At 72.1% G+C, this 12,312-nt stretch overlaps 1 protein-coding gene across 4 annotated transcripts in view; it reads right to left on the reverse strand.

The window, feature by feature from the left end:
- Positions 1–246: 246 nt before the first annotated feature.
- Positions 247–12,312, reverse strand: part of MROH1 (maestro heat like repeat family member 1) — a 35,791-nt gene continuing 23,725 nt past the window's right edge. For 2 of the 4 annotated variants that reach the window (XM_044453299.1, XM_044453297.1), the window contains 13 exons: positions 11,923–12,075; positions 10,908–11,062; positions 10,354–10,519; positions 9,503–9,699; positions 7,049–7,186; positions 6,297–6,411; positions 5,134–5,280; positions 2,986–3,174; positions 2,550–2,705; positions 2,342–2,476; positions 1,754–1,856; positions 1,564–1,629; positions 247–481 (listed from right to left, as the gene is read on the reverse strand). In XM_044453299.1, the coding sequence (XP_044309234.1) occupies positions 396–481; positions 1,564–1,629; positions 1,754–1,856; positions 2,342–2,476; positions 2,550–2,705; positions 2,986–3,174; positions 5,134–5,280; positions 6,297–6,411; positions 7,049–7,186; positions 9,503–9,699; positions 10,354–10,519; positions 10,908–11,062; positions 11,923–12,075 (1,806 nt within the window). In that variant the 3' untranslated portion in view covers positions 247–395. The remainder of the gene's footprint in view (positions 482–1,563; positions 1,630–1,753; positions 1,857–2,341; positions 2,477–2,549; positions 2,706–2,985; positions 3,175–5,133; positions 5,281–6,296; positions 6,412–7,048; positions 7,187–9,502; positions 9,700–10,353; positions 10,520–10,907; positions 11,063–11,922; positions 12,076–12,312) is intronic. The other 2 variants (XM_044453301.1, XM_044453300.1) reach the window with 2 other exon arrangements.

Below are 12,312 nucleotides of genomic sequence, written 5' to 3' on the forward strand. Positions count from 1 at the left end.
CAGACGCCCCTGCGGAAGCCCCGGGAGGGGCTGCCCCCACAAACCAGGCAGGAAGGAGTGAGCATGCGAGCGCCGCCCAGGGGCACACTTGAGCAGGCCACGGCACGTGGGAACGGGTCCCGCCGGCCCGGCCCCTCCCAACGCCTGCTTGCGGAGTCTGTGCTGGATGGGCCGGTGGAGGCCGAGGGGGACGCCCGGGCGGAGAGGCGAGCAGGTGGGCACGGAGCTTGTCGCCAGGCCGCACATGGGCCAGCCGGGCCACACAGCCGCTCTTCGAGTTCCCGCCGGGATGGGCGCCTGGGCTGGAAGTCGTCGAGTCCGGAGGCGCGGGCGGGCAGGTCTGCGGTGGGAGCGGCGGCCCCTCCCCACGGCTCCGGGCAGAGTTCGAGCGGCCCTCAGGCTATCCGGACCAGGCGGCCCAGCGCCTCGGCCACCTTCGCCCGCACCACGGCCACGGGGTCCTTCAGCAGCACGCTCAGGGCTGTGTGGAGGAACGGCAGAGGGGGAGGGGGGTCAGCTGGGGCCCCGGCCATCCGCCGTCCGGCCACCGTCCCCAACCCCGAAAGGGACGGGGACGCCCATGCCAGGCCCGCCACGCTGCCCGCCGAGGGAGCCGTGCCCGCGGACCGAGGGCCCTGGGCCCTCTGGGAGCGGGCAGGGGGGCCAGGCCGCTGCCGCTGCAAAGCCTGGCACGGGCCCAGCTGCAGAGCGGAGGGCGCCTGAGGCTGCTCCCGAGCAGCGGAGATACAATAATATTTTTCCAGTAGCATGTTTACACTGCAAATCCGAGTCTCCCGCGTCCCTCCAGAGCGAGCGAGACGGCCTGATTTATGTGCCCGGCCGCCTCGCGCCGCTCGGGCCGGCCAGCTGCAGCAGCTCCCCCGGGGCCGCTGGCAGGCAGAGCGTCTCGCGCTCAATACGGGAAGCTGCGGTGACCCCATCCGGAGCCTGGGCCGCCCCTCCGCCCGCCACAGCATCCCCCGCTACTGCACAGACGGGCCTCTCTTCAGGACCTCTCCCCCAGCCAACGGAAAGATAGTTTTCCCTTTTTTAGTGGTTTTTAAGCTCCGCTGGAAAGCGCAGAGATTTTCCAAGTCTTACTCTAAGCGATGAGGTCACTGCTGACAAGGAAAAACAGCAGCGAAATCCAGGAAAGTGGGTTACTTAAGCGGCTTCCTCCGCTGCACTTGGAGCGGCCGCCCGGACCCGGGAGGGACCCATGGGGGGCGGCACGCCGGAGCGCCCTGCTCCCACACACTGGTCCCTGGCCAGGCACCTGAGCCTGCAGCCCCCGGGAAGGGGGGTGGTCCGCCTGGCCACACCCCGGCCTGCCCACCCCACCACACCACCTGGCCGAAGGAGGGAGGCCCCACGGGGCAGCGGAGGGGGAGGGGGAGCACGCCTGGTCCCCCGCAGAGCCCCCCCCCCCCCCCCCCCCACAGCCTTCCCAAGGGATACCAGTGGGCTGCCCCCAGCCGGCCGCCCCTTGGCAAGGGCTCCCCTACGCTGGGGGGGCAGAGGCATGCCCCGTGCCCGCGAGGCCCCCTGGCTGCTCCCGCTCACCGGCAATGAGCTGCTCCAGGTCCAGCTGCTGGCTGTGGGCCTTGTCCACGTGCAGGACCAGGAAGCCTGGCGGCAAAGGGAGAGCAAGGCGCTCAGCACCACCGCCGCCCGGCAGGGGCCCGCGGCCGGCCCCCCGGGGCACCTAGTGGGGCGGGCAGGGAGGCGTTCCCGGGGCCCTCTCCCCCCTCACCTACAAACATGGGGGCCGCGGCCCGCAGGTCGGCCCAGTTGCTCTTGAAGTAGAAGAGGTTGGTGGCAACCAGCCGGCTCAGCGTCTCTGGGTAACTCTGCATCTGCACGAGAGAGAGGGAGGCCCCGGGGTGACGGGTGGCACCTCCAGAGGCACCTGCGGGGGCACCGCTTCCAGTTCTGGCCGGTCACAGCCCTGCGCTCCCCCCACGGAAGGGATCTGCGGACTTTTGGGTGCAGGTCCAAGTTGGTAAACTCCGCACATCCAGATGCATTTTTAAAAGGGGGCTCAACATGCGATCCTCGCTCCGCCTCAGCCAGTTGTGATGCTAAAGGCCACAAGGGGCCCGGATACGTGAAGGATGCGCCCCGGCCAGAGGCACTGCCCAGTTCAGGGGGCTGAGGCCCCCCGCGCACCGCTTGGGCAGCCCCTTCCCCAGCGCCCTGCGGGGGCTGCACAGCTCCCCCCCACCTTCCCTGTTCCAGCAAAGCCACGCCTGGCACATGGGGGCCACCGTGGCTCGCGTGGCCCGCGCACGAAGGCCGGCTCCGCTCGGCAGGGCCCTGGGCACGCGGCCGCGGGGCTCACCAGGTGCTTGGAGACGTCGTTCATGAACTCGCCGTAGTGGAGGCACCGGTCCTCGTGCAGGTGGTTCTGGAACATGTCGCAGAGGAGGGCGCAGCCCATGCGGGGGCCGCACATGCGCAGGGCGAACTTGCAGGCCTGCGAGGACGACAGGGCGAGCGCTGAGCCCCGGCTCCCACCCCCAGCCGCGCGCCGGCGGGGCGGCACCCACCTTGACGACCTCGGGCTTCGGGTCCTGCAGGTGGAGCAGCAGTGTCACGAGCCCATTCAGGATCTGCTCGAAGAAGGCCTCCTCGCCTGCCCCGGAGGTGAACTTGCTCAGGCTGCCGAAGAGGGCGATGGAGGCCGTGCGCAGCTCGCACCTCTCCTGCACGGGGAGCGAGCGGCGCCTCAGGCTGGGGTGGCAGCGAGCCGGCCCCGTCCCTGCCGCCTCCGCCAGAGCCCACGGAGAGCCGAGGCGGCCCTGCCCCGAGGGAAAGGGCCCCGGCTCGAGCAGGGCCCCTCCCCTCCACGGGGCCCACACGCCTGCCAGCCCCCCAGCAGAGCTGCTGCTCCCCGTGCCAGCCCGAGGCGTGGGGGACGGGTGTCGACGGCCCCCCAACGGCCCCCCCGTGGCTGGGCTCCCACCCTGCGGGGCGCGTCCTTACGCTGTCGAAGAAGGGCCGGATGCGGATGGCCAAGTGCAGCAGCATGGGCTGGACGTCGCGCTCCTCCAGGAAGGGCAGGAGCGCGGAGAGGCCCCGCATGGCCTCCAGGGCCACCAGCTGCTGCGGGTCGTCCCGGTCGTCCAGGCCACTGACCATGGCGGCCAGGAGGTGGGCCCCGTGCTTCCGCACCTGCGGGGAGGGAGCAGGAAGCCGGCTGGCACGTGCCCGGGGAGGCCCGCGGCCGCCCGGGGAAGTGGCCCAGGGCTGGCCCGGGGCGGGAAGGGGCACATCACCCGCACTGGCCGCTTCGAGGTGCCTCGCTGGCCCCAAGGGGCTGAGAGGGGAAGGGCCTTCCTGGCTGTGGCACCTAGTTATGGACCCGGCCTGTAGCCTCCTCAGTTTCTCGCCGTTTTAATTGCTAGGTACATTATCTGGTTTTATATTGGCTTTTAAGATTGTTATCGGAACATGAGAAATAGGAGTCTGACTGATTGCTACTGTGTATTGTTCCTGTTCATTGTTGATTACTGTACATCCCTGATTAACTTTATTGCTGTAAGGTGGTTTTATGAGGCAGGCATATTTTAAAATAGCTTATAAAGAGAACATTATATTGTAAATTGTATTGCTCAAACATGATCCTGAACGCCGTTCCGATACAGCAGCACCTGCTTGAATGGCATCGAACCACCTAAGCAAGCGAGCAAGTCAGCAGCTCGTGGCTTCAAGCGGCTGGCAGTGCCCGAGCGAGGGAGGAGGGCCCGGGGGGTCCCCACGGAGATGCCGGCTCGCTCGGCGCGAGCCGCGGAGGGAAAAGGCCCGGCACCCAGGCAGCAGAACCCGGAAGCGAAAACACGGCAGCCACGATCACACCTGCGTCGCACGGCCGCAGTTTCTCAGTTGCCACTCCTGAAAATGGGCAGAGAAGGGCAGCGGAGAGGGTGGCGGGGCTGCGGCCGCTGCCCTCCGGGGCTCGGCTAGGACAAGGGGGGCTGCTTCGCCTACGGGCGGCACGGGAGGGGCGGGGTAACGCAGCCGTTCCAAACTCTGGAGGGGAGAGAGAGGGAGACTTCGGCCTCCTCCCACCACGCTAGAGGCCAAAGGGGTCTCCCAAAGCGGGTGGGCGGCAGACTCGGGATGCCAGGGAAAGAGGCCGCAGGCGCCCAGGAGGGTGGCCAGAACAGAACGGGGAGAGATGGCGGGACCCCTACCCTTGCAGACTGGGGGGAGTGAGGGCTCCTGCCAAAGCCAGCAGAGCTAGGAAAGGCTTCCTGTCGGTGCGACGCAGAGGCCGCCGCCGAGGAAAAAGGGCCGTGAAGCACTTCGCGCACAGCCCAACGCACAGTGGAAGGGCGGGATTTGCCGCGTGGGACGTGGGGATGGCTGCCGAGTCGGATGGCTTTGAGGCAGTTGGTTTGTTTATTACTGAACTTGGACACTGCTCTAACGGCCCCACAGGACTCTCTGAGCGGTTCACAACACGGTTCGGAGGAATTAGAGGCGCAGGCGGCTCCACGGGCCACCGGCCCCCCTGGCTCCGCGCTCGGTCGCTCAGAAGCGCCTCCCACTGCCCCAGGGATCCTGCGGGCACCGGGCTGGTCCAGCAGGGCTGCGCTCGCGAGCCCCCCCAGGAGCCCCTGCCAGGCGAGCCCCTGCGGGCCAGAGCAGGCGGCCCAACGCGGCTCGGGCCAGGAGGCCCCTGCATGGCGCTGCCACGCGGAGGAGGGCCGTGGCGCAAAGCGCGAGGACCCAGGCTTCAGGACGCATGTCCGGAAGTACCTCCCCTCCCGAGGGTTAGGACCCCCAGGGCATGAGATGGGCCCCCGGGGCGGTGGCCACGGCCCCAGCAGTGAGGGCGTCCAAGGAAAGACTGGATGTGCCCATGCGCGGGAGACCTGAGCAGAGCCGGCTGGAAACGGGGTCAGCCCAGGGGGCCCGAGAGGCCCCTTCTGACTCACTCTGCTCCGGTGTGTTCTGCGCCTGCCGCTGGTGGGGTGGCCCCACTCCGTGCGGGGGGAGCCCTGCAGCTCTGCTCCGGGCACGAGCCCGCAGGCTAAGGACCACGGAGCTGAGAGATGATGCGGGGCGGGGGCCCGACCCACAGCCCTGGCAGCTACCGGCCCACTGGGCACACGCCTCCGCGCTCACCTTGTCGGGCGAGCCAGAAGCCATGTTGCCCAGCCCGCGGAGCGCGAGCACGCGCACGGCGGTGCAGGGGTCCCTCTGCCGGGCGGCCATGCTGTCCATCAGGGACTCCAGCAGCACCAGGTCGCTCGCCACACTGCTGCCAAGGAGCTGCAAGACACCGGCGGGCGCTGACCGGGCCGCAGGGGTGGGCCCAGGCCCTCCCCGGCACGCAGCCCGCGGCAGCCCCACTCGCCAGGCCCCCGGGATGAAGTGGCCCGGCACCTTGCGCAGAGCCGGCGACCCAGGAGGCCCGGCAAGGGGCAGCCCCACACGCGGGGGAGGAAGCCAGGCGGCGATGCCCTGCGGACACGGCCGCCAGGGCCCGAGAGCAGCAGGAGCCGCCCAGAAGCCCCAGGCCCCGGGGAGGCCGAACCCAGGCTCCAGCCGGAAGTCCCAGCCCGGCCGGGGGGGCAGGCTCGGCCCCGGCCCCCCTGCCCGGCCCGCGCCTGGCCACGGCACTTGCACCTCATCACCACCTGGGCGGGAGAGGCAGGCGAGCCCCGCGCCGGGGAGCTGCTAGCCAGAGCAGGCCGGGGAGCCGGCCTCGCGGCGCGTCCCGTCCCTGCGCCCTGGCCCGCGCCCAGCCGCGGCTTCCCCGGCCAAGCGCAGCCTCGAGCCGGCTGCTCCACCGCCGAGACGCTAAGAGGCGGTTTACGAGGGGGCTGGCGCGGGGGCTGCCCCGCGGAACAAAGGCTGCTTGACGGCCCCGGCGCGAGGGGAAGTCAGCTGGGACGGGCTGCCGGGCGGCAGGGCCGGCGTCCGCGGAGGAAGCGGCCTGACTCACGCCATTCCTCGGGGCGGTACGTCAGGGAGCAGGGACGGGCGGCTGGCTCATGCCGCCGACGGCCAGGCCAGGCTCCCCCGCGGGGAGAAGGTCCTCCGCCGGCGGCAGCGTTGCCTGGGTGGCGCTCCCGGCCCTTTCCCGGCTGTTCCCGGGGCGCGAGGGGCCCGCAGCAGCCCAGGGCGCACCGGTGAGAGGAGGGGGAGTCTCCCCGGGGCCCCCACCCCACCCCACCCCACCATCTAGCTCGAGGGGCTGCTCCCCGTCGGCATGGCACCGACACGGGGACCAGGACCACCCTCCAGGGACGGGCCCCCCCACCGCCGACGGAAGGCCCGCTCACCTCGGCCAGGAAGGCGGTGGTGGTGAGCCGCTGGCTGTCGTAGATGCTGCTCAGCATCGGGGCCAGGTTCCTCACGACCGGCGGCAGCTTGGGCCCCGCGTGCCTCGCCAAGGCCCTGGCGAACGACGTGGCCCCGGCTCAGCGACCGGCTCCGGCACGGGCCGAGGGCAGCTGCCCCTTCGCGGCAGCCTGCAGGCCCGCCACCTCAGCCCCGTCCAGGCAAGGGACTCGGCCGCACCCCGGGATGGAGCCGCTTCCCGAGCCCACCTCGGCAAGCACCGAAGCCGGACATCGCAGCCCGGACAGCGGCAGCGCCCCGGGGCCGGACCAGCCCTCCAGCCCCACCAGCAGGCCCGGCCCGTGGCCCCGGCCCCCCAGCAGACGGCCCCAGCCGAGTGGCCATCCTACGCCAGGCAGGCACGGGCTCTCGCACCGCAGTAGGGCCCCACCGGCCGAGGCCCAGCCCCAGGGACCGAAGGGCCCCCTCCAGGCACCCGGAGCTGTTCGGGGCTCCCTCTCGGCTTGGAACCAAGCAGACTTGGGGGCCCGGAGCTCCAGTCCCACAAGAGGCAGAAAGGCTCACCAGCCCCTGCCCACAAGAGGTGAGAGGAGCTGCCCAGGAGGGGAAGGCTGCGGGTCCCAGCCGAGGCTGCGTCTGCCACGAGCCCCACGAGCCGAGAGCGGGACCTCCCCGCAGGCCGGCAACCCAGAGGCCATCGGTGGGGCAGGGCAGCCCAGCAGCGCCCACTCACCTGGCCAGGAGGGCGACCCCTTCGTGGTGCTTCTCGGTGCTCCGCAGGAGCTCCCAGCCGTCTGCCTGGGCCACCGACTGGACCACCTCCTCGCTGCCCCCCCGAGCCAGCATGGCCTGAAGCGTCTCCACCGCGGAGCTAGGAAGGAGGAGAGGAGAGGAGAGGAGAGGAGAGGAGAGGAGAGGAGAGGAGAGGAGAGGAGGAGACGGCCGGTGGGCTCTGCCGGGGCAGGGCCCGGCTACAGGCCCGAGGCGAGGCTGCTCCGCCACCCACTCCCACGGCAGCCGCAGCCCTGGGCAGTGCATGTCATGCGAGGGGCTCCGCTGGGCAGGGGGACAGCCGCACTGTGCCCACCCACAGGCCGGCAGCCCCTCGCGGAGGCAGCCGAGGCCACCAGCTGAATGGGGAGGCTGGAGAGCCAGCTGCTCCCACGCCGACCGTCTCCGCGGGGAGGGCTGCGCGGGAAGCGCCCCACCGAACCGCACCCGGGACGGCCCTCATTCCCGCCGGGCCGCATCCAAGAGGCGAAGGAAGGGCTGGGTCCGAGGGCCACACGCCGTGAGGGCGGAAGTCACGAGAGGCCCCTTGGCCAGCTCCCAGGGCCAACTAGGTGCTGGGTGCAAGTCACAACACTGCCGGGCTGGGGGGGGGGGGCACAGCCCCCCAGCTGCTCTCATGCCGGGCTCTGGCGGGCCCAGATGACCGCTTGGAGGAGGACAGATGTGGGCGAGCAACCTGCCCTCCTGGCCCCGCCAGCCCGCGTGCCTCCAGTCGGCAGCGCAGCCTCGCTCCTCGGCTGCCCAGCTCCCAGGGCCGACGAGGAGCCCGGATCTCGCTCTGCGCAGAGCCCACACGGGCACCCGGTGCTCTGGGAGCGGAGCCACCCCGAGGACTCCCTCCCCAGCACACCCCGCGGACACCTCTCCCTGGGGTGCAAACGGCTGAGCAGATCCATCCCCTCGCGAGCGCAGAGGTGCCCTCAGCGCAGCACGTATGGCCAGCCCGGCCGGACCGCAGCTTGGCGAGGCCGGGCCTGGCGCGCCCTCCCTCCCCCCGGCCGGAGAGGCGCCGAGCTCGGCTCCAGGGCGCCTGCAGGCCCTCCCCTGGGGGACCTTGCAGCCAGCTCAGGGGGCTGGTCCCCTCCACACCCAGGGCCGCCTGGCCACCACTGCCCCAGGGGAAAGGCTCCCCCACGGGGGAGAGCACGCTCCCACACGCCCCCCCTTGGGGCACGCCAGCTTTCCACGGGCAGGGATCTCCTGCAGACATCAGGAGTGCCACTCCGCTCTTCGGGCTGCACCCGCGAGCCGCCCTGGGCGCGCTCTGCAGCGACCCTCCCAGGAAAAGTGCGTGGACGGGCGTGTGGCCGTTCTCAGGAGCAGACGCCGGGGAGACCCCTGGCAGCAGGCCAAGGTGCCTCGCTGGACCTCTGGCCCGTGCCTGGGCTGCCCAGCCGCCCTCCCAGTCCCAAAAGGCCGTGGGGGGGGGCAGCCACCGGGACCCCCCAACCGGCGTCAGCAGCAGCTCCGCAGTAAGAGGCGTCAGCCAGGGAAAGCGGTGCTGTGCGGGGACAGAGCCCCCGGGGGCCCGCGGTGCCGTCGGCCAGATCTGCCCGGCCTGCCAAGGCTGGCGGGGGCGCCGGGCAACTCCCTCCCGGCTGGCAAGGCAGCGCCAAGCTGCAACCACGGAGGGAGGCGGGAGGACTGCGCATGGCGCCCCCTCTGGCCTCGGGCCCCCAGGCGGCACCTGCCCAGGTGCCAAACCCAAAGGCCGTGCTGCGGACCACCCCAGCGCGGGAGCGAGCGGGCAGGCGGCCCCTCGGTGGCAGCGGTGGAGGAGCCGGCGAAGGAAGCCATGGTGCCGGGTGGCCCACGCCCTTGCCAGCCAGCGGGAGCCGAGCCGGGATGCCCCCCGGAGAGGCAGCTTCCCCAGGAGGGCCACAGCCTCCCCGCTCACAAGCGTGCAGGGGGCGCGCGGCACTTCCGAAGCGTGCAGCCAGAAGGCTCCTCCGCCCGCCCCGGCCCGTTTTCACTCAGGAGGAGATCCCCCCCCGCCGCGGGCCGGGCCCCCCGCCCCCCACCTGGCAGCGCTCCCTCCAGCCGCCCTTCCCAGCCGTCGGAGAGGCGGCCGTAACCCAACCCGGAGCACGGGCACCCCAGCGCCACGCGAGGAATGCAGATGCAAACCGCAGGCAGCCTGCAACAGGAAGCGCGATTTAATATTTCCTGATTTAGGGAGAGCCGAGCGTGCGGAAGGCAGGGGCGCCGTCCCCGCGGAGGTCAGGCCTGCCTTCATACCTAATACGTTATGGGCCGTGGCGCGCTATCCAGCCGTCGCGTTACACTCGCAGCGTGTTTATGAAAAACAAAATCAGTTCCACATGGCAGGTGGGGAGCGGCTGCCGCCCGCCCGCCCGCCCGGCTCCGGCTCCCCCCGGCCCACGCTCGGCAGTACCTGCAGGGGTCCAGGGCCCGGAGGGGCTGCCCGCGGGCAGCGCTCTTCCTCTCGCTCGCCTGCACGGCCTTGGGGAGCAGGACGCCCACCGCGCAGCTGACCCGGAGCAGCAGGGAGGCGAACAGGTCCGCGTAGAGGCCCGCCACAGCCGGCCCGGACTCCCGCACAGACATGATCTCATGCAGCGCGCATGTGGCCTGCACCAGGAGGAGGAGGAGGCGGAGGAGGCGCGGGTGAGACAGGGCGTCCGCGGCGGGCCAGCCGGGGCTCCTCCGCCCGAGCCTGCGCCGGGGCAGGGGCAGACGAGGCCGGGCAATTCGGCGGCTGCCGGCACAGGCCTGGGCCGACACGGGACAAAGGCCCATCCGCCCGGGTGCTGAAGGGTCACCGGGAGGCCAGAAGCACACGGCAGCCCCGGGCAAGAGCCCTCAGCAAGACCTCCCCGGAGAGCGCCCCCCGCCCTGCCCCACGGCTCAAGGGCAGCCACGGGCGCCCTGCCGATCCGGAACGGCCAGAGCAGAGGACCTCCGCACACCCCGAGAGGTCAGTGTGTCAGGAGGGAGGCCCAAGGGGCGGGCGCTACGCCCTGCCCGGCCACGAAGCGTCCTGCCAGAATTTGGGCCGCTGGACTCTCCCAACTGAACCCGCCTCACAGGGCTGTTGTGAGGACGGACTGGCGCTGGGCGAGCCGCCGCAGCTCCCCGCAAGGGCAGGAGGTGGGGGCAGTGACGCACGTGGCAGGCAGGCCGATTCTGGAGGAGCCCCGAGCTGCAGGGCAGGCCAGGGCGGGGGGCCGCGTCGTGTCCCGGGATAGAGGCGGGCAGGAGGGGGGCAGCCGCCGGGACACTCACCGAGAGGGGCAGCAGGGTGGCCACGCGCTCCGGGCCGCCCCCCCGCAGGAAGGACTTGGTCTCCTTGTACGGGACGTCGTGGTTCACCTTCTCCAGCAGCAGCTCCAGGACCTGGGAGGCGAGGGTGGGCTCCGTGGCCAGCGCCCGCCACATGGTGCCCGTGGAGCTGCAGGGGAGGAGGAGGGCGCGGGCGGGTGTCCGGGACGCGGGCGGGGCAGGACAGGCCGGGGGCAGGAGGGCCGCTCTGCCCCGCCAGCCCCCTCCCCTCACACCCGCCCCCCCACCCACCGTGAAGGGGCACACCGGGCCCCCTCCACTCCAGAGGGGCGGGACCCTCAGCCCCTGCGCGACCACCAGGCCGGGGGCCGCATGTGGCTGCCTGGTCCAAGGGCTGCAGACCGTCTGTGGGGCAGGGCTCGCCGGAGAGGGGGCAGAAGCGGAGGGGGACCCGAGAGGAGCCACCCCGGCCCCTGGGGCAACCCTCCCGAGCACAGGCCCAAGCTCCCCCAGGCAGGGGGCCGCAGGGTCCCCGAGGCGGGGCGGGGGCTCCCTACCGGTCCAAGGGCAGCGGCTGGCCCAGGAGGGCGGCCACAACGGCGGCCTTGTGCTGCGCGGCCAGGATGCAGACCGTCTGCTGCGCGGCCTTCCGCACGGGCTCCTCGTCCACCTCCTGCAGCTTGGCGTGCACCGTCGCCAGGATCTCGGGCACCTTCGCACAGCCGGAGACGCCGCCTGGTTCACTGCACCCGCCTCCCGCCTCCGTCCTTCCCTGCCGCCTCTCCCCCGCGCCCTCATCCCGCCCACACGAAGCTGCCCTTCCGGGAAGGCTGGGCCGAGCCCCAAGGCCGCCCGTCGGCTCCCGGATCTTCGTCCGCCCCACCGCACAGCCCTGCAGCAGGCCCTGGCCCCACGGCCCTCCGCCCGCCTGCCCATGCCTTGCCCCCAACCCGCGAGCCCCTGCGGGGCTGCCGGCCCCTCCCTCGGCTGCAGCAGGCACCCCCTAAAGGGCGCGCCGGGAGAGCTGCCCCCCCAGACCGCGGCACAAGGAGTGCCCCCTTCTGGGCTGGCTGCAGCCCCCCTTGAGCGGACGAAGGCGGCTGGTCGGGCCCCGGGGCTGCATGGGCCTTCGCGGACCCCTCCCCATGGGGCTCAGGCCGGAGGGCCGGGCCAGGTGGCGCCCAAGAAGCAGCCCACAACGGGCGGGACCGCGGCAGAGCGCGTCCCCCTCCGCGGGGTGGCCCTGCAGTGCAGGGGAGCCCCTCGCCAGTTCCCCCCAGCGCAGACCGGCCAACACCTGCCCCGAACTTATGGGGGGTAACCACGCAGACCGCCCAGTTCGGAGAAACAGACTTCTAGGGCGGAGGGAGGCAGAGTGGCTCTCGCAGGGCCCTCCCCATCGCTGGGGCCACTGCCGGGCCTGCCATCTGCCGCCCCCAGCCCGGCCGGGGGCCGGCGGCTGCCAGGGCCCCACAGCCCTGCCCCCAACGGGGCAGGCTCACTCCTGGCAGGACGAGAAGAGCTGCCCCCCGACGACCGAGGGCCGCTGGGCCGGACCCCTGCCCGCCTCACCTTCTCGGCCAGGACAGCCCCGCGCTCCTTCAGGACGGCGTTGATCAGCACGGCGGCTGCCCGCGAGCAGTTCCGGTCGGGATCGGCCAGCCCGCCGAGCAGGGCGAGCAGGAGGCTGAGCAGCTGCTCGGGGGGCAGGCGCTTGGCCACCACCTGGCAGGAGGGAGGGAGGGAGGGAGCGCACAGGTCACCCCGGGGCAGCCCCCCTCTGCACGGGCTGCCCTGCCCGCCCTGCGCCGGCCCACCCCCCCACAGAACGGGGCGAAGGGCGCAGCAAAGCCCGCCGGGCAGGGGGGCCGCCTTCCCGTGCCGCACAGAATTTCGCCCGGGGCTCAGGCAGCCCGGGGCGCCCCAGGGGCCGAGTGCAAGCCGCTGCCGGGGCTTCGCGGG

Source organism: Varanus komodoensis, unplaced genomic scaffold, assembly GCF_004798865.1.
Source record: "Varanus komodoensis strain SLA01 unplaced genomic scaffold, ASM479886v1 scaffold78, whole genome shotgun sequence".
NCBI lineage: Eukaryota > Metazoa > Chordata > Lepidosauria > Squamata > Varanidae > Varanus > Varanus komodoensis.